The 12,901-nt window shown below is 59.3% G+C and overlaps 8 protein-coding genes across 8 annotated transcripts; 3 read left to right on the top strand and 5 right to left on the bottom strand.

Annotated features, from left to right (window-relative positions):
* The first annotated feature begins 247 nt into the window (after positions 1-247).
* Positions 248-870, top strand: TRAVEDRAFT_67885 (uncharacterized protein). The gene is made up of 2 exons (XM_008034428.1): positions 248-483; positions 550-870. Exons 1-2 carry the CDS (start codon positions 317-319, stop codon positions 683-685), a joined length of 303 nt encoding a protein of 100 aa, XP_008032619.1. The 5' UTR covers positions 248-316; the 3' UTR covers positions 686-870.
* Positions 871-1,101: 231 nt separating this feature from the next.
* TRAVEDRAFT_32809 (uncharacterized protein) lies at positions 1,102-2,604 on the top strand (the record flags this gene model as incomplete). Its single annotated transcript, XM_008033748.1, has 4 exons — positions 1,102-1,459; positions 1,519-1,935; positions 1,990-2,439; positions 2,489-2,604. 4 exons carry the CDS (start codon positions 1,102-1,104, stop codon positions 2,602-2,604), a joined length of 1,341 nt encoding a protein of 446 aa, XP_008031939.1.
* A 139-nt stretch (positions 2,605-2,743) lies between these two features.
* On the bottom strand, positions 2,744-3,688 carry TRAVEDRAFT_67883 (EF-hand protein). Its single transcript, XM_008034427.1, has 3 exons — positions 3,415-3,688; positions 3,019-3,323; positions 2,744-2,944 (listed from the first exon to the last, which is right to left on the bottom strand). Exons 1-3 carry the CDS (start codon positions 3,638-3,640, stop codon positions 2,834-2,836), a joined length of 642 nt encoding a protein of 213 aa, XP_008032618.1. The 5' UTR covers positions 3,641-3,688; the 3' UTR covers positions 2,744-2,833.
* A 247-nt stretch (positions 3,689-3,935) lies between these two features.
* On the bottom strand, positions 3,936-4,965 carry TRAVEDRAFT_32807 (NAD-P-binding protein; the record flags this gene model as incomplete). Its single annotated transcript, XM_008033747.1, has 4 exons — positions 3,936-4,374; positions 4,434-4,584; positions 4,641-4,846; positions 4,901-4,965. 4 exons carry the CDS (start codon positions 4,963-4,965, stop codon positions 3,936-3,938), a joined length of 861 nt encoding a protein of 286 aa, XP_008031938.1.
* Positions 4,966-5,680: 715 nt separating this feature from the next.
* On the bottom strand, positions 5,681-6,057 carry TRAVEDRAFT_41365 (uncharacterized protein; the record flags this gene model as incomplete). The annotated part of the gene is made up of 2 exons (XM_008033893.1): positions 5,681-5,933; positions 5,993-6,057. 2 exons carry the CDS (start codon positions 6,055-6,057, stop codon positions 5,681-5,683), a joined length of 318 nt encoding a protein of 105 aa, XP_008032084.1.
* Positions 6,058-6,422: 365 nt separating this feature from the next.
* Positions 6,423-7,823, bottom strand: TRAVEDRAFT_138276 (NAD-P-binding protein). The gene is made up of 4 exons (XM_008034426.1): positions 7,515-7,823; positions 7,254-7,459; positions 7,047-7,197; positions 6,423-6,995 (listed from the first exon to the last, which is right to left on the bottom strand). Exons 1-4 carry the CDS (start codon positions 7,580-7,582, stop codon positions 6,554-6,556), a joined length of 867 nt encoding a protein of 288 aa, XP_008032617.1. The 5' UTR covers positions 7,583-7,823; the 3' UTR covers positions 6,423-6,553.
* Positions 7,824-8,063: 240 nt separating this feature from the next.
* TRAVEDRAFT_111329 (protein serine/threonine phosphatase) lies at positions 8,064-11,255 on the top strand (the record flags this gene model as incomplete). Its single annotated transcript, XM_008034425.1, has 10 exons — positions 8,064-8,398; positions 8,461-8,925; positions 8,983-9,140; positions 9,192-9,308; positions 9,358-9,872; positions 9,927-10,052; positions 10,102-10,278; positions 10,332-10,574; positions 10,644-10,845; positions 10,891-11,255. 10 exons carry the CDS (start codon positions 8,064-8,066, stop codon positions 11,253-11,255), a joined length of 2,703 nt encoding a protein of 900 aa, XP_008032616.1.
* Positions 11,256-11,642: 387 nt separating this feature from the next.
* On the bottom strand, positions 11,643-12,673 carry TRAVEDRAFT_55024 (plant basic secretory protein). Its single transcript, XM_008034149.1, has 3 exons — positions 12,470-12,673; positions 12,075-12,295; positions 11,643-12,009 (listed from the first exon to the last, which is right to left on the bottom strand). Exons 1-3 carry the CDS (start codon positions 12,655-12,657, stop codon positions 11,747-11,749), a joined length of 672 nt encoding a protein of 223 aa, XP_008032340.1. The 5' UTR covers positions 12,658-12,673; the 3' UTR covers positions 11,643-11,746.
* Between the last annotated feature and the right edge of the window lie 228 nt (positions 12,674-12,901).

Below are 12,901 nucleotides of genomic sequence, written 5' to 3'. Positions count from 1 at the left end.
TGTGCAGCTATCCCCGTACGGACAGAACGCACTTCCAGTCATTCTAGGCAGTACTCACGACGCGCCCTCCGTCCGGGTACACTCCGGAACCTCCTCTGCAACAGTGAGTGGCCGATCGTGCCCACGCCCAGATGAATTACGGTACGTGCACCATGTCATGGGGCGCTCCAACGCCATTGCCGCATAAGCCCGGGCTGGATTTATCATTAATATTGGGTTTCATCATTACGAACCTTCCGTCCGCACTCCCATGCACCCGCACCCCAGCTCGCCGCTGTGATACACATATAGCCGGATAACGCACTCTGGGCTTGCTATGGCGTTCGCGCAGTTCTACTACGACCCGGCGCTGGAGTTCGAGAAGCTGCTGGACGAGGACACCGGCGGCGTATCGGCGGCTCAAGCTCAAGCTCAAGCTTCTGCTGCTCCAATCGCCACCGCCGGGGACGCAAAGGTGGCAAAGTCCACCGACCACGGCGCCATGTACGCTGTTCATGCTCTGTCATGGCGCCTGCATACATCATGCATTAACCACCGCTGGCCGTGTAGTGCTCGCTCGACGTCCATGACGGCCGCGGAGCCACAGCCGGAGCAAAGCGATCGGTGGTTCGGCGAAGGCCTCCTGAGGCGCTGCGCCTCCACTGGATCCATCCACGGCGGGACGCACCCTGGGATTCCCAAGTGACGATGGGCTTCAAACTTTGCGCGATGCTTGTACGATTGGGATTGACCGTAGGAATATTGTACGAGCGCGTGTGGCACCCAGGAAAGGTAACTTGAAGATGTACGATCGAATGTGTACGATCTGTGTGTATGCGTATCATTCAACATATCGGCGAGGAGGGCGAATCCAAGCACCCTATACACTCCCATCTATGGGTGGATCATCATGCCATCATGAGGGTACGACCCGAACGACCCAGCAAGGACGCGAAGCGGGGCGCTGTCCAGAACGGCGGCTATGCGCACGGGATGCGTCTGTAGGCGTCAGTGACGTCAGAGCCTACCTAAGAACGACCTCGCAGTATATAACCGATGTCCTGCGCTCCAGATGAGAACTAGCTCTTGCTTGTAACCACCACAGTCCAATAGTTCCCGGAGATGCCTACAACGCGAGCCCAAGAAGCTGCAGAGAAGCGCGGCCACCATCCTGAAGACTCCGCGAAGCACACCGCCACCAAACCCACGTCCAACGCGAAGAAGCCAGCGTCGACGAAGAAGCCGCCGCCGACCAAGAAGGGTGCACAGCCCAAGGCCAAGACGACTCGAGCGAAGCGAGGGCCCGACGCTGAGGAGACGCGGCAGGAGGAACCCGCCGCGAAGAAGGTCAAAACGGAAACGGAACAGTCCACGAAGGACGAACAGCCTCATCGCCAAAAGGAGGGCTCCGAGGAGGCAGAAGCCGACAAGGAGAACGCCCCTGCCAGACGTCATCCGGCGGAAGGGACGTACCAAGCAGGTACGCACCGCACAGCCTTCGTCTCGCGTTCCCGGAGGTTTGCTCACGGTGCGCTGCAGGTACCATCGAGCGGGGTCACATCTACTTCTTCTACCGTCCGAAGGTCGAGCTGGAGGAGGCCCACTCGCTTGACGAGGTCCAGCGCTTTTACATGCTTCTGGTGCCGCGGCCTCCTCAGTTTGCCGCTCCAGACAGCACGGCGGACGCCCAGCCCAAGGGCGACGATGAGGACCAGGAGATGACTTTAATTGAACCTGGAGCGGACGCCGTCCCCGCGCCAGAGCCGAAGGGACAATCCAAGAAGCGCTTCCGCTTGATGGTCATTGGCAAGAAGGGCCTGCCCAACCCGGACGCTGGGGGAGGCAAAGGCGGAGGCCGCAAGCAGGTGTTCTGGTCGACCATCAGTACGGTCGGCGACGACCTGAAGAAACTGGAGGAAGGCCTTGGAGCGAAAGAATATGAGACCAAGACTCGAGGTGAGCAAACCCCGTGAAGCGGCTAATAGACATCGTCCTGAACATGTCCACCAGGAACCCGCCACCAGGCTGCCGCCCGTCTAGCGGCGCGCGGAGCATACGCGATCGTTAACAACGAGGCAGCGCGCACGCCCTCGCGGCGTGAGACCCACTTCGGCTACCATCTCTCGCACCCGGACGACGAGCACTTCGGGGAGGTCCAGCAGACGCTCGGGATCCAGCAGGCATCGTCATTCGTCCTGCAGGTCAAGAATCCACTTGCGCCAGCTTCCGGGCCAGGCCAAGTAGGATTGTCCAAGAGCCATCGCGCAGAGTACCCAGAGGAAATATTGGAGGGAGTATTTGGGAAGGGTGGACGCCGCGGCCGGGAGTCGTACGGCTTGAAGTTTGCACCGATCGAGCGACGAGAGTTACTGGATTATGAGGGAGCGGAGCTGCTGTTCATCGCAGCCAGAAGTGGGGAAGAAGGGCTGGAGACAAGCCTTGGAGAGGGCAGGGGTCACGGTAAGTACCAGAAACCACTAACCGTATGTCAGTGCTGACAGAGCCATAGCCTTGGAGGAAGCTGAGAAAAACGAGTCCAAGGAGAGCATGGATGAAGTCATGAAGGAGGTCGCCATGGAAGACGGCAAAATTCCGGCGGATCCTCTTGAGGGCGCATGGGCGTAAAATCTGTGAAACGATAATGGAGAAGTCAAGTAACTGGTTGTATGATAGTGTATATGATGTATACATAGGCTTGGAAACGCGTGTTGTTGTTGTCGCGATGGTTTTCGCTTCTGTTGAGGCTGTCCAATGTTCTTTCGTGTGCGCTGGTGAGGGTATCCTTGATCATAAGAGGTCGTGACAGATACAACATATATCATACATCGTCCATGGCGGGAAAACGGGGAGCACATCACTGGGAGTCGGGCTCTTCATTGTCCGTGTTGATTCTTAGCACCTTGACCCATTCCCGGTAGTTGAACTGGCCGTTCCGCGTGAACGGTCCCTTCAAGAACTTATCAATCTGCACAATCCAACGTCAGCGCACCCCTCCCAAACGACCCTCAGCCGTCCCAATGCAACAGAACCTGCACGCACCTCGTGCTCGTCCATCCGCTCGCCCACGTCCCCGAGCCACTTCCGGATCTCGTCGCACTTGACGAAGCCCGAGTCCGCCTCGTCGAAGCACTCAAACGCCTGCAGCAGCTCCTGCTCCGCGTCAAAGTCGTACAGGTGCTCGCCCATCATCGTGAGGAACATCGGGAACGTGATCCCGCGGTCGTTCCCCCCGTCCGACTCCGCGGACGCGAAGCGCGAGTGCCCGCCCCCGCCGAGCGAGCCCCGCCGGTCCCCTGGGCGGTCCGCGAGCAGCTGGTCCACCGTTGAGCGCGAAGGGGAGATGCCTGTGTTTGCAGACAAGGACGGTCTCAAGTCAGCCCGGGCCTGCCGCGCGGGTGGCTCTCCTAAGGGGCGGAGCGAGTACGGGGGACGCACCGAGACTGCTGAAGATGTGCTTGAGGTCTTGCTCGGACACGATCCCGTCGCCGTCGTGGTCGATCAGCCCGAACGCCTCGCGGAACTGCTGGATCTGCGGCGGGGAGAAGAGCGAGAACACGCCAGATGGCTCGCGCCGCGCGCGGCTCTTCTGCGCCTTCGTGAGCTTGCTTGGGCTGCTCGTGGGCGTGATGTCCGGGGAGAGGCCGTATGGGTAGCGCGACATGGTGGCCCGGACTCAAGAGTGGATGTATAGGGAGGACGGAAGGACAACCAGGGACGGTGGCAAGAGTGGTTTGAATGAGACGCCCATATAGGACGCGACGTCCGACAACGCGCTTCGGGAGCTCCTGCCGACCAAGAGGGAAGTCTGTTTCCGTCCCTCATGCAGACTCGCAGCTTCAGCGTACTTCCGACCCAACTGACCCGATTCTACATCGCATCAAAAGATTATTACATTATAAAGCGAACTCAATAAACGAACAAGATCATTAGCAAGGATGAACGCATGATCTTCAAAATTACTTCGACTTCGCCAGCGCAACCCTCTGTTTCTCGACCAACTGACTCCAGAAAAGGCGCAGAACCCAGCCTCTAGGGAACCACCCCAAGAAACTGATAATCGACGAGCCCAGCCCAGCAGCTACCACCCGCGCCGGCGCCTTGGCCAGACTCTTCCCCACCACCGCCCGCGCGAACTTCTCCGGGGGAGTCGCCGACGCCTTCGCCATTCTCTCCGGGTCGAACTCGTATGCAATCACGCTTGCGTAGTCCCCGTAGAGTACGGTCTCGGGTACGGTGAAGTGCGTGCCCATGTTCGTGACGATGTTCGTGCGCACCGCGCCTGCGCTGACGAGCACTACGGAGATGCCCAGGGGCCGACACTCCATATACAGCGCATCCGTGACGGAGTGTACCGCCGCCTTTGAGGCGGAATAAATTCCCGCGAACGGAATGGGGCTGTTCAAATGAAAAGTGAGTTCTTGAATTGTCGAGAAAAGCTTGCGGACCGTACTCACATTTCGCCCACCACGGAGCCTATGTTGACGATTGTGCCGCTCTTGCGCGCGGCCATGTGTGGGATGACTGCCTTGGCGGTTCGGATGATCCCAAAGACATTTGTGTCGAAGGTCTGCTTGATGCGTTCCACGTCGACCTCAGCGATAGGACCTTCAATATTCGCGTCAATACGGGCAGTTCGACGCTCAAACCTGGGGGAAACTTACCTGAGCATGTCATGCCGGCGTTGTTAACGAGGATATCGATGCGCCCATCCTTCTCGATGATCTTGTTCACCGCGGCCTTGATACTTGCTTCATCGGTCACGTCCATACGAAGACGTTCGATGTTTGGGTGGACCAGGCTGGCCATGGCTTCTGTCCTCCGGGCGGTGGCATAGACTTTGCAGCCTTTGGCCGCGTACTCTTTGCATCTGCGCAGAGAAGTCTCAGTGTATTGTGGCGATTTTTGGGCAAGATTTACTCACAGCCAAAATCCTATGCCTCCTTCAGAACAACCGGTAACGAGTACTACCTTGGGTGCGTCGGCCATTGCGATACGAGCTCTGGGGTATGTCGGAAAGGGTGTTGGACGTTTAGTGGAGGGCTTCTCGAGCACATGAAGGGCATTGATACTGCTTTATATGCAATCGCTCTAGGGACACATCCGCACGTCCAGGTTGCAAGATGCGAGTGAACACAGGGGCGGCAGAGTTTTTTCACGCTGCACCCAAGGCTCGGGCAGCGCGCTATGCCCGAGGTGCCATAATCACAGTCGAGTGCTCGAGCACAGCTTCGTGCCTCTGCAATGCTTCTTTGACGGTTATCGCACTCTTGGGTGTCGCTTGGTAATTCAGCGGTGTCGGCGATTATTGGCGATATGTAGTGCGCGGACGCGATATCGGGAACTGGTCACTGAGGCTTCGCGAGGATTACAGGACTAATGAAGCCAGCATGGTCAGACACGGCGGGGGAACATCAGTGTTGCCACCACTCTGGCCCACTCATCCCCGCCTTCCTCGATCGGCTGACCGCGGAGGTTCCGTCAAAGCTGTGAACCCGTTCGATCGTAACCGGCGGGAGCTCTTGCTAACCAATGAAAGGTGCGGTGATTGTTCCCGCCCCTCATGCAGACCGGTAGCTTCAGACATAGGGGGTCGTACTAAGCACTTCAAGTTGCTGATAACCGGGAAGGTGTTTCGTATGTCATGACGCTGAGGTCAAGAAACGCACGTCATTACTGGTCAGAATATTCTATCCAGTACGCCTTAAGTCCTCCGGGCGCGGCGCCTTTGCCATCGCGCCGTATCGAAGTCGCCTGTGATCATGCCCTCGTAGTCCGTGTAGAGCGTGGTCAGGGGCACGCTGAAGTGCACGCCCATGTTCACGATGATGTTCGTGTCCACCCCAACTGCGTCCATGCGGAGCCGTTCGACGTTTGCGTCCGTCAAACCGGCCATGGCCTCTGTTCGCCGCGCAGTGGCGTAGACTTGGCCGCCCTTGGCCGCGTACTCGTTGCATCTGTGTGCAGGAGGCCTCTGTTCAGTGTGCAGTGACGAATAAGAGGCGATGCGACTCACAACCAAAACCCTATGCCTCCTTCGGAGCAACCTCTCACGAGCACTACATTGCGTATTCTAGCCATTCAAAGAGGATTGAGCGGAAGTCGGTGTGTTCGGCGTTCAGTGGTAATTTACAGCCCAGTGTAAGTGAATCTTTGACACGTATATATATGCAATCGTACTAGGGGCACATACTCACGTCCAGGCCGCGAGGAACGAGAGAAAACTCGGGCGGCGGAGCATCCGGGCTGCACCCGAGCCTCGGGCAGCGCGCTGTCCCCGAGCTAGGCTGCCAGCACAGTCGAGTGCTCGAGCACAGCTTTGTGCCACTTGAAAACGCTTCTTTGGCGGCGATCTCGCTCTGCAGGAGTGAGTAATTCAGCGGTGTACCGGGGAATTGGAGGGATAATTAAAGATCGGTGGCAGTAGGGTGCCCTGAGCAGTGTGTCTGGGAATATCGGCATTTGGTCAGAGGGGCGCTCCGTAAGGAATACAACACTCGAGTCCGTGATAGACAGTTACTGTGGGAAGTAGTGGGTGAGACGAGACCTGTTAAAAGCACGAACGAATGTCTACAGGCTATTTGCCCTGCTTCTTCTTCTGCGCCGCCAACCGCGGGCCCTCGCCAAGATATCTCCAGAAGAACCGCAAGACCCACCCGCGCGGGAACCATTGCAGGACCTTGTAGAACCCCGACATCGCCGCGAGGCTCATGTACCGCGGCGGCTTCGACTTCAGAACCGCGCCGACGACCTTCTGCGAGAACGTGCGCGTCGGCATGGAGCTCTTGCCCTGGCTCAGGTTGAGCTTCCTGAGGATGGAGTCTATGTATGCGTGGTAGAGGCTGTTCTCGGGGAGCTGCACGCGCTCGACTTGGTTCGCGGCGATGTTGGACTTGACGCCGCCGGGCGCGATGAGGACGACGTCGATGCCGAGGGGCATGCACTCCATGTAGAGGGTGTCGGTGATGGCGTGCAGAGCCGACTTTGTAGCCCCGTATATGCCGCCCCAAGGTACAGGGCTATGTAGGCTGTGAGCACGAATTTGGATGAGCGGGGGCTGGTACACGTACATGAGGCCAGCAATTGAGCCTATGTTGACGATGGTCCCGCTCTTGCGGGATGCCATGTGGGGAATGACCGCCTTCGCCATGCGGATGGCCGAGTAGACGTTGGTGTTGAACACGTTCATGATGTCTTGCATGTCGACGTCTATGATAGCGGCTGAACGTACGGATTAGTTACATTGTACAGGGACACAGTAAATTATTAGAACTTGCCCGTGTGGCCCACACCAGCATTGTTCACTAGTACATCAATCTTCCCCTCCCGTTCTATGACAGTTTTGACGACGTCTTGCACGTTCTCGTCATTGTTGACGTCCAGTGCAAGGGTGTGGATGTTCTCGTGAGTGAAGTCCTGCAAAGCTTCGAGCCTTCGCGCCGTAGCGTACACGATGCATCCGCGCGATGCGAACTCCTCGCAGCTAGTCAAGGTGAACTCATGATGGCCGGAGAGGTTATCTGCGAGCGCGGACGTACAGAGAGAAGCCAATGCCACCTTTGGAGCAGCCGGTGACGAGAACGACAGTCTTGGCGGTGTCGGACATGCTGCCGCAGATGAATTTGGACGGCAAGGGAATTCTATGCGTCTGCCTGGATGAGGGGCTTTATAAGTACCTCGAATCTGCCCGGATAACCTCCCCGAGAAGCACGGGTAGTGTGGGACCCGGCCAGAGCTGGGCTGTGACGCGCGTGCAATTGCGCTCCGACTGCAGGGCCACTCGTTCAGAGGTAGGGACGGCGACTGAGAAGATGGAGGTGAGCACTGCGATTGCAATTATGCCCCCGTGAAGGTTGGCTCACAAGAGGCGGCAGGGCTGGGGGCGTCGAGTGACGGAAGGGGAAGGAGCCAAACAAGGGGCAACAGGGGCCGGGTCGGACGGGGCGGTCGGGGGGCCGTGGCGGGGTTGGCCATTCCAAGGACGCAGCTCGAGGGGACACCCAAAGCACACGCTAATTCGTCGCTGCAGCTCGCCCTCCGCGCGCGGATATTGCTCCTCTTCGCGCGCGATTCTCTAGCCGACGCCCATGTCCTCTCCAACCGAACTCTATCTCCCTCCCTCTCTCCCCTACCCCATCAAGCTCGTCAAGCTCGCCGCACGCACCAACTCCGACGTCCAGCGCGGCACACGCCTCCTCGACTACTCGTTCACACACAGGGCCCCCGACGCTCCGCCCGAGCTCCGGTTCGGCACATGGGACGCCTCCGTAGAAGGCACCCTCGCCAAATGGAACTTCACCCAGGGCGACTCCATCTCCGAGCGCCGCGCGCGCGAGTCCCCTGCCGTCCTCATCCTCGAGCCCTGCAAGCATGGCGTCCAACTCGGCGGCCTCTGCTGTCTCTGCGGCAAGGACATGACCAGGTGCGTGCCCCACCGCCGCCCACACACGCCACTGCCTTCCGCTTATGTGCATTCGCCACCAGCTTTGACTACACCGGCTTCTCGGACGCGTCGCGTGCGTCCATCCAGATGACCCACCTTGCCAACGGGCCCCTCGTGTCCTTCGAAGAAGCACAGCGCATCGAGCAGGAGACCGCACAGCACCTCTTTGGCTCCCGCAAGCTCTCGCTTATTGTCGATCTTGATCAAACTATCGTCCACGCTACCGTCGACCCCACCGTCGGAGAGTGGATCGCGGAGGGGGAGGCGTGGGAAACGCGACAGGCCAGTAAGGCCGCGCGAACGGAGGAGGGCGAGAAGAAGGACGCTGCGGATCCAGACAAGACGGTCTCAGACACAGAAGACGAGGTGAACCCGAACTGGGAGGCACTCAAGGACGTCAAGAAGTTCAGGCTCGGCCCCGAGGCGCTCGGACAACCGCAACGCAAGGGACGGGGAAAGGAGAAGCTGATTGAACAGGAGGGATGTATGTACTACATCAAGCCGCGGTACGCCCCACACACTCCCGCTTCGACCGCAACTACGCTAATCGTATCCGCTGGCAGCCCGGGATTGCCGGAATTCCTGGAGACGATGGCGACGAAGTATGAGATGCACGTTTATACGATGGGTACGCGTGCATATGCCGAAGAAGTCTGTGCGGCCATCGACCCTGGCGGGAAGATATTCGGAAACCGCATCCTGAGCCGAGATGAGAGCGGCAGTGAGTGTGCTTTCGCTTGCATATAACGATCTCGCTGACTCAGCTGCAAAGGCTTGACGCAGAAGAGTCTGCAACGGTTATTCCCCTGCGACCAGTCCATGGTAGTCATTATCGATGATCGCGCGGACGTATGGGAATGGAGCCCCAACTTGGTCAAAGTCATCCCTTGTATGTTTAACCGGTTCTCCATATTTGTGCCGTCTAACACGCTTGGTAGACGATTTCTTTGTCGGGATTGGTGACATTAACTCGGCTTTCCTGCCCAAACTTGTACCTTTGACGCCGGCCGCCCCTCCTCCGCCTGTTACGGCCGTCGAAACTTCACCGGAGATCGAGGCTGCGGTAGCAGACCCGGATGCGGAGGATGAGGATGAGGACGACGAGGACCTCGAATCAGACATGGTGGAGTCGTCCGACAGCCAAGTTCCGCCTGTGGACGAAGATACCCTCACAGACGTTCAGAAGAACGAGATCCTTACGCGGAACACCGAAGCGCTGGAAGCTCAAGTCGAAGAGCGACCCCTTGCGAAGGCGCAAGAGGAGCTGCAGGAGACGGAGACCGCCGAGGAAGATGCGGCCGCTGCAGCTGCCGCGGCACAACCTGCGGCGGAAGCAGTCGCTGCGACTAACGGCGGAGTTGCGCCGCCGGCCGCTGAGCACAAGCCGAAGGAGCGGCATGTGCGCAAAGCGTTGCTCAAGAACGACGACGCGGAGCTCACGCGGGTGAAGCAGGTGTGTTCGGTTGATGCGCTTGATGTGCCACATGGCTGATTCTCCGCTCGGCAGATCTTGGAACTGGTGCACGATCGCTTTTACTCGGCTTGGGAGAGGTACAAGTCGGAGGACGAGGGGAAACATGGCAAGCGAAAACACGGCAAACGCACGGAGGCACAGCGCGAGTATGATGTCCGGGTACGTCTTCCTTCATGCGGCATATGCGACGGTCACTGACACTGCGCAGACAATCATCCCGCGAATACGAACGGAAACGTTGGATGGATGCCATATACTGTTCTCGAGTGTCATTCCGCTTGACACACGGCCGGAAGCGACGGAGATCTGGAAAACGGCACATGCATTCGGAGCTAAATGCTATACAGAACTTTCCCCTCGCATAACGCACGTCGTCGCAGCAAAGGTCAGTCACTCTCCTTTTGTTGTACCGCCTTTTACTCACATTATACTCTGTAGCGCGGAACGCAGAAAGTCGATGCTGCACGCCGCCGCGGGGGCATCAAGATCGTCTGGCTCGCATGGTTCACAGACTCCGTCGCGCTCTGGCATCGGCAGGACGAGGGCCCGTACCTGCTCGACCCAGAACCGCGGCCGGACACGGGGGGCGGCAGCGGCGACGCGCGGCTTGCGAGTCCTCCCTCGGATCCTCAGCAGATTAGTTCTGACCCGGAGCCGGACGCAGATGACTGGGACGAGCTCGTCTCCACCGGCAGCGGCACCGGGCGTGCGATCGGCGCGCTTGGGGTCGAGGGCCCCGCTGCGGGAGAGGGGGCGGGCGCGGGGGGCGCAGGGGCTACGAATGAGGAGGGGCTTGCACTAGATGAGGTCGACTGGGACCAGATCAACGACGAGGTGGAGGCGGCGATGAACGAGAGCGACGACGATGGGGAGGGCGACGGCGGGAGTGTCAAGAGCGGGTTCTCGGAGGACGAGGGCTCGATGACAGACGAGTCGAACAGCGTGGTCAGGTGTGTATTCGCCGCTTCCTCCGTATCCGTGGTGGAGGCTGAACCAGGTATCAGCAGCACGACGTCCACGCCGCGCAAGAAGCGGAAACGATTACGCAGCATCACGCCATCTGAGGCAGGCTCCTTGAACGGCGCTGATCCAGACGTCCTCCGTTCGCCGCTCGCGAAACGCAAGAAGCTCGCGGCGGACCGCTCGGGTGCATCACGCCTCAAGGAGGCGTTCACCGCGGACCAGCTGGCTAAACCGGCAGACGACGACGATGCGAGTGCGGACCAGAGCCGGCGCTCGAGCCCCGTCAACGGGTCTGCAGGGGAGGCGGGGGACTACGGCGAGGACTACGAGGGGAGCGAAGACGAGATGGACGACGAGGACGACTTTCTCGCGCGCGAGCTGGAGGAAGAGTGGGGATAGCCTGCGGGGCCGGTGTGCCGTGTGCGTGGGTGCTCCTCCGTGCTGTTTCGTGTACTGTGCTGCTCGTTCGGGTGTATGTGGGGGCTCGGGGAAGTACTTGGTGGATAGTGTAGAACGTACCGTTTATTCGCTGTGTGTGTAACTATGTAGTATTACTATAAGTATACCTGTGCCTACGTCGATTTACGAACAGCGCTAGCATGAAGTTCAATGTAGATTTCCTCTGACCGTAGTAATGGCCGGGCGCGCGTTGGCTACGTACAAGTGCACGCGCAAGAGGACACCCGTCCCCGATATGTGCGGGGAAGGACTCAATCTGAGATGACACTGATCGATCGCAAAGGTTCTGCGACGATCGAAACGTCATAGCAGCTTGCCAAGGGTCTGAAGCTTATAGACACCGGAAGTCCGATAGAGTGCGATGGGGACAACAGAGTCCATAAATACTGAAGTGTAAATGAGGGTACGACGTGGGGTATCTGCGTTCATGATCATAGGCCGTGCTTCTCCTCCAGGCTCTTCTTGTAGATAGTCCATAACTTGGAGATCTTCCGGCCCGTGACGTCCTTGAAGATGTGCTCGTCGTACTCCTTCTCCTTCATGCCCTCGTTCAGCTCCCGGATCGAGCCGCGCCCGTACCGGTCCTCGATCCACTCGAGGAAGTACGCGGTCGCCTGATACCCCGCGTCCCACTTATCGCCCGCTTCCCGCTTCCAATGCGGCGGGCCCAGCCCGGCATTCAGACGCACCCAGTCTGCATGACAGCATGAGCGGACGCGTGCGGGCCGCGCGATTCGCGAACGAGAAGGGATGACCGACCTGCGATGCCCTCGATCAGGCCCCCGGGGCACTTGCCCGCCCCGTTGTGCTGGTAGCAGTGCACCATCTCGTGCGTGAGCACGCCGAGGATCTCGTCGCGCGCGCGCGCCTCGCTGTTGCGGATGTGGTCGAGCGAGAAGTGGATCTCCTTGTGCGTCGCGCTGCCGAACGTGTGGGCCACGCCCGGCATGGGGCGCAGGACGAACGTGATGCGTTCGACGCTGGAAGCGGCGGTGCGGTCAACCGTCGTATTGGCAAGTCAGAAGGGCCGGAGCGTGATCGCGAGTGCTGCCCGCGAACGCCTGGCGATAAGGGCATTCGCGGGAGCACTCAACTGCCGGCGGCGGCCTGCAGGTACTTCTTGATCTGGGTCGGAGAATGGGTGGGGTGCTCACTTCTTGGGCACGGTCTCCGGCGTGTAGAGCCAGTTGCAGACGGTGACAACAGCCTCGCGTAATGCAATGTCCGGTCGGACGAGGTCGAGGAAAAGCTTTGCACCGGGATGCGCGATGTCTTCGATACGCAGATGGAACTCAGGAATGGGCCATTCGGGCTCTGGGTCGTGCGGCGGTGGAGGCGGCATCTCAGCCAGAGAACGGGTCTGCTGAGCGGGTGGATGAGGTCCGGAGGCTGTTGTTCTTGCAGGCCCAAATAGGCGAACCGTGTCACGCTTTCTGATGGGAGGTGCTGTGTGGGGACGTGACAGGATCACTCTGCAGCGCGCGCCGGCGGTGTTCTTTCTTCCGCTCGCTCCGTGAGCACCGTCGAGGGCAGCGACTGCACTCTCATCTCTACTCATCTGCGTCCCCTTCTGACCCAGCCAGCTG

The sequence above is a fragment of the Trametes versicolor genome (genome assembly GCF_000271585.1).
Source record: "Trametes versicolor FP-101664 SS1 unplaced genomic scaffold TRAVEscaffold_1, whole genome shotgun sequence".
In the NCBI taxonomy this organism is placed as follows: Eukaryota; Fungi; Basidiomycota; class Agaricomycetes; order Polyporales; family Polyporaceae; genus Trametes; species Trametes versicolor.
Note: the sequence above shows the minus strand (reverse complement) of the source record. Positions and strands in the feature narration are given on the sequence as shown.

What these genes read in the sequence shown, in the direction of transcription:
- TRAVEDRAFT_67885 (XM_008034428.1), top strand. Translation starts at nt 317, where the DNA reads ATGGCGTTCGCGCAGTTCTACTACGACCCGGCGCTGGAGTTCGAGAAG. An exon ending in TCCACCGACCACGGCGCCAT is followed by an intron (nt 484 to 549) that starts GTACGCTGTTCA and finishes CTGGCCGTGTAG; the next exon opens with TGCTCGCTCGACGTCCATGA.
- TRAVEDRAFT_67883 (XM_008034427.1), bottom strand. Translation starts at nt 3,640, where the DNA reads ATGTCGCGCTACCCATACGGCCTCTCCCCGGACATCACGCCCACGAGC. An exon ending in GCACATCTTCAGCAGTCTCG is followed by an intron (nt 3,324 to 3,414) that starts GTGCGTCCCCCG and finishes CTGCAAACACAG; the next exon opens with GCATCTCCCCTTCGCGCTCA. An exon ending in AGCGGATGGACGAGCACGAG is followed by an intron (nt 2,945 to 3,018) that starts GTGCGTGCAGGT and finishes TGGATTGTGCAG; the next exon opens with ATTGATAAGTTCTTGAAGGG.
- TRAVEDRAFT_55024 (XM_008034149.1), bottom strand. Translation starts at nt 12,657, where the DNA reads ATGCCGCCTCCACCGCCGCACGACCCAGAGCCCGAATGGCCCATTCCT. An exon ending in CCGGAGACCGTGCCCAAGAA is followed by an intron (nt 12,296 to 12,469) that starts GTGAGCACCCCA and finishes CGCCGCTTCCAG; the next exon opens with CGTCGAACGCATCACGTTCG. An exon ending in CCTGATCGAGGGCATCGCAG is followed by an intron (nt 12,010 to 12,074) that starts GTCGGTCATCCC and finishes GCTGTCATGCAG; the next exon opens with ACTGGGTGCGTCTGAATGCC.
- TRAVEDRAFT_138276 (XM_008034426.1), bottom strand. Translation starts at nt 7,582, where the DNA reads ATGTCCGACACCGCCAAGACTGTCGTTCTCGTCACCGGCTGCTCCAAA. An exon ending in GGTGGCATTGGCTTCTCTCT is followed by an intron (nt 7,460 to 7,514) that starts GTACGTCCGCGC and finishes CACCTTGACTAG; the next exon opens with CTGCGAGGAGTTCGCATCGC. An exon ending in TGCTGGTGTGGGCCACACGG is followed by an intron (nt 7,198 to 7,253) that starts GCAAGTTCTAAT and finishes CCGTACGTTCAG; the next exon opens with CCGCTATCATAGACGTCGAC.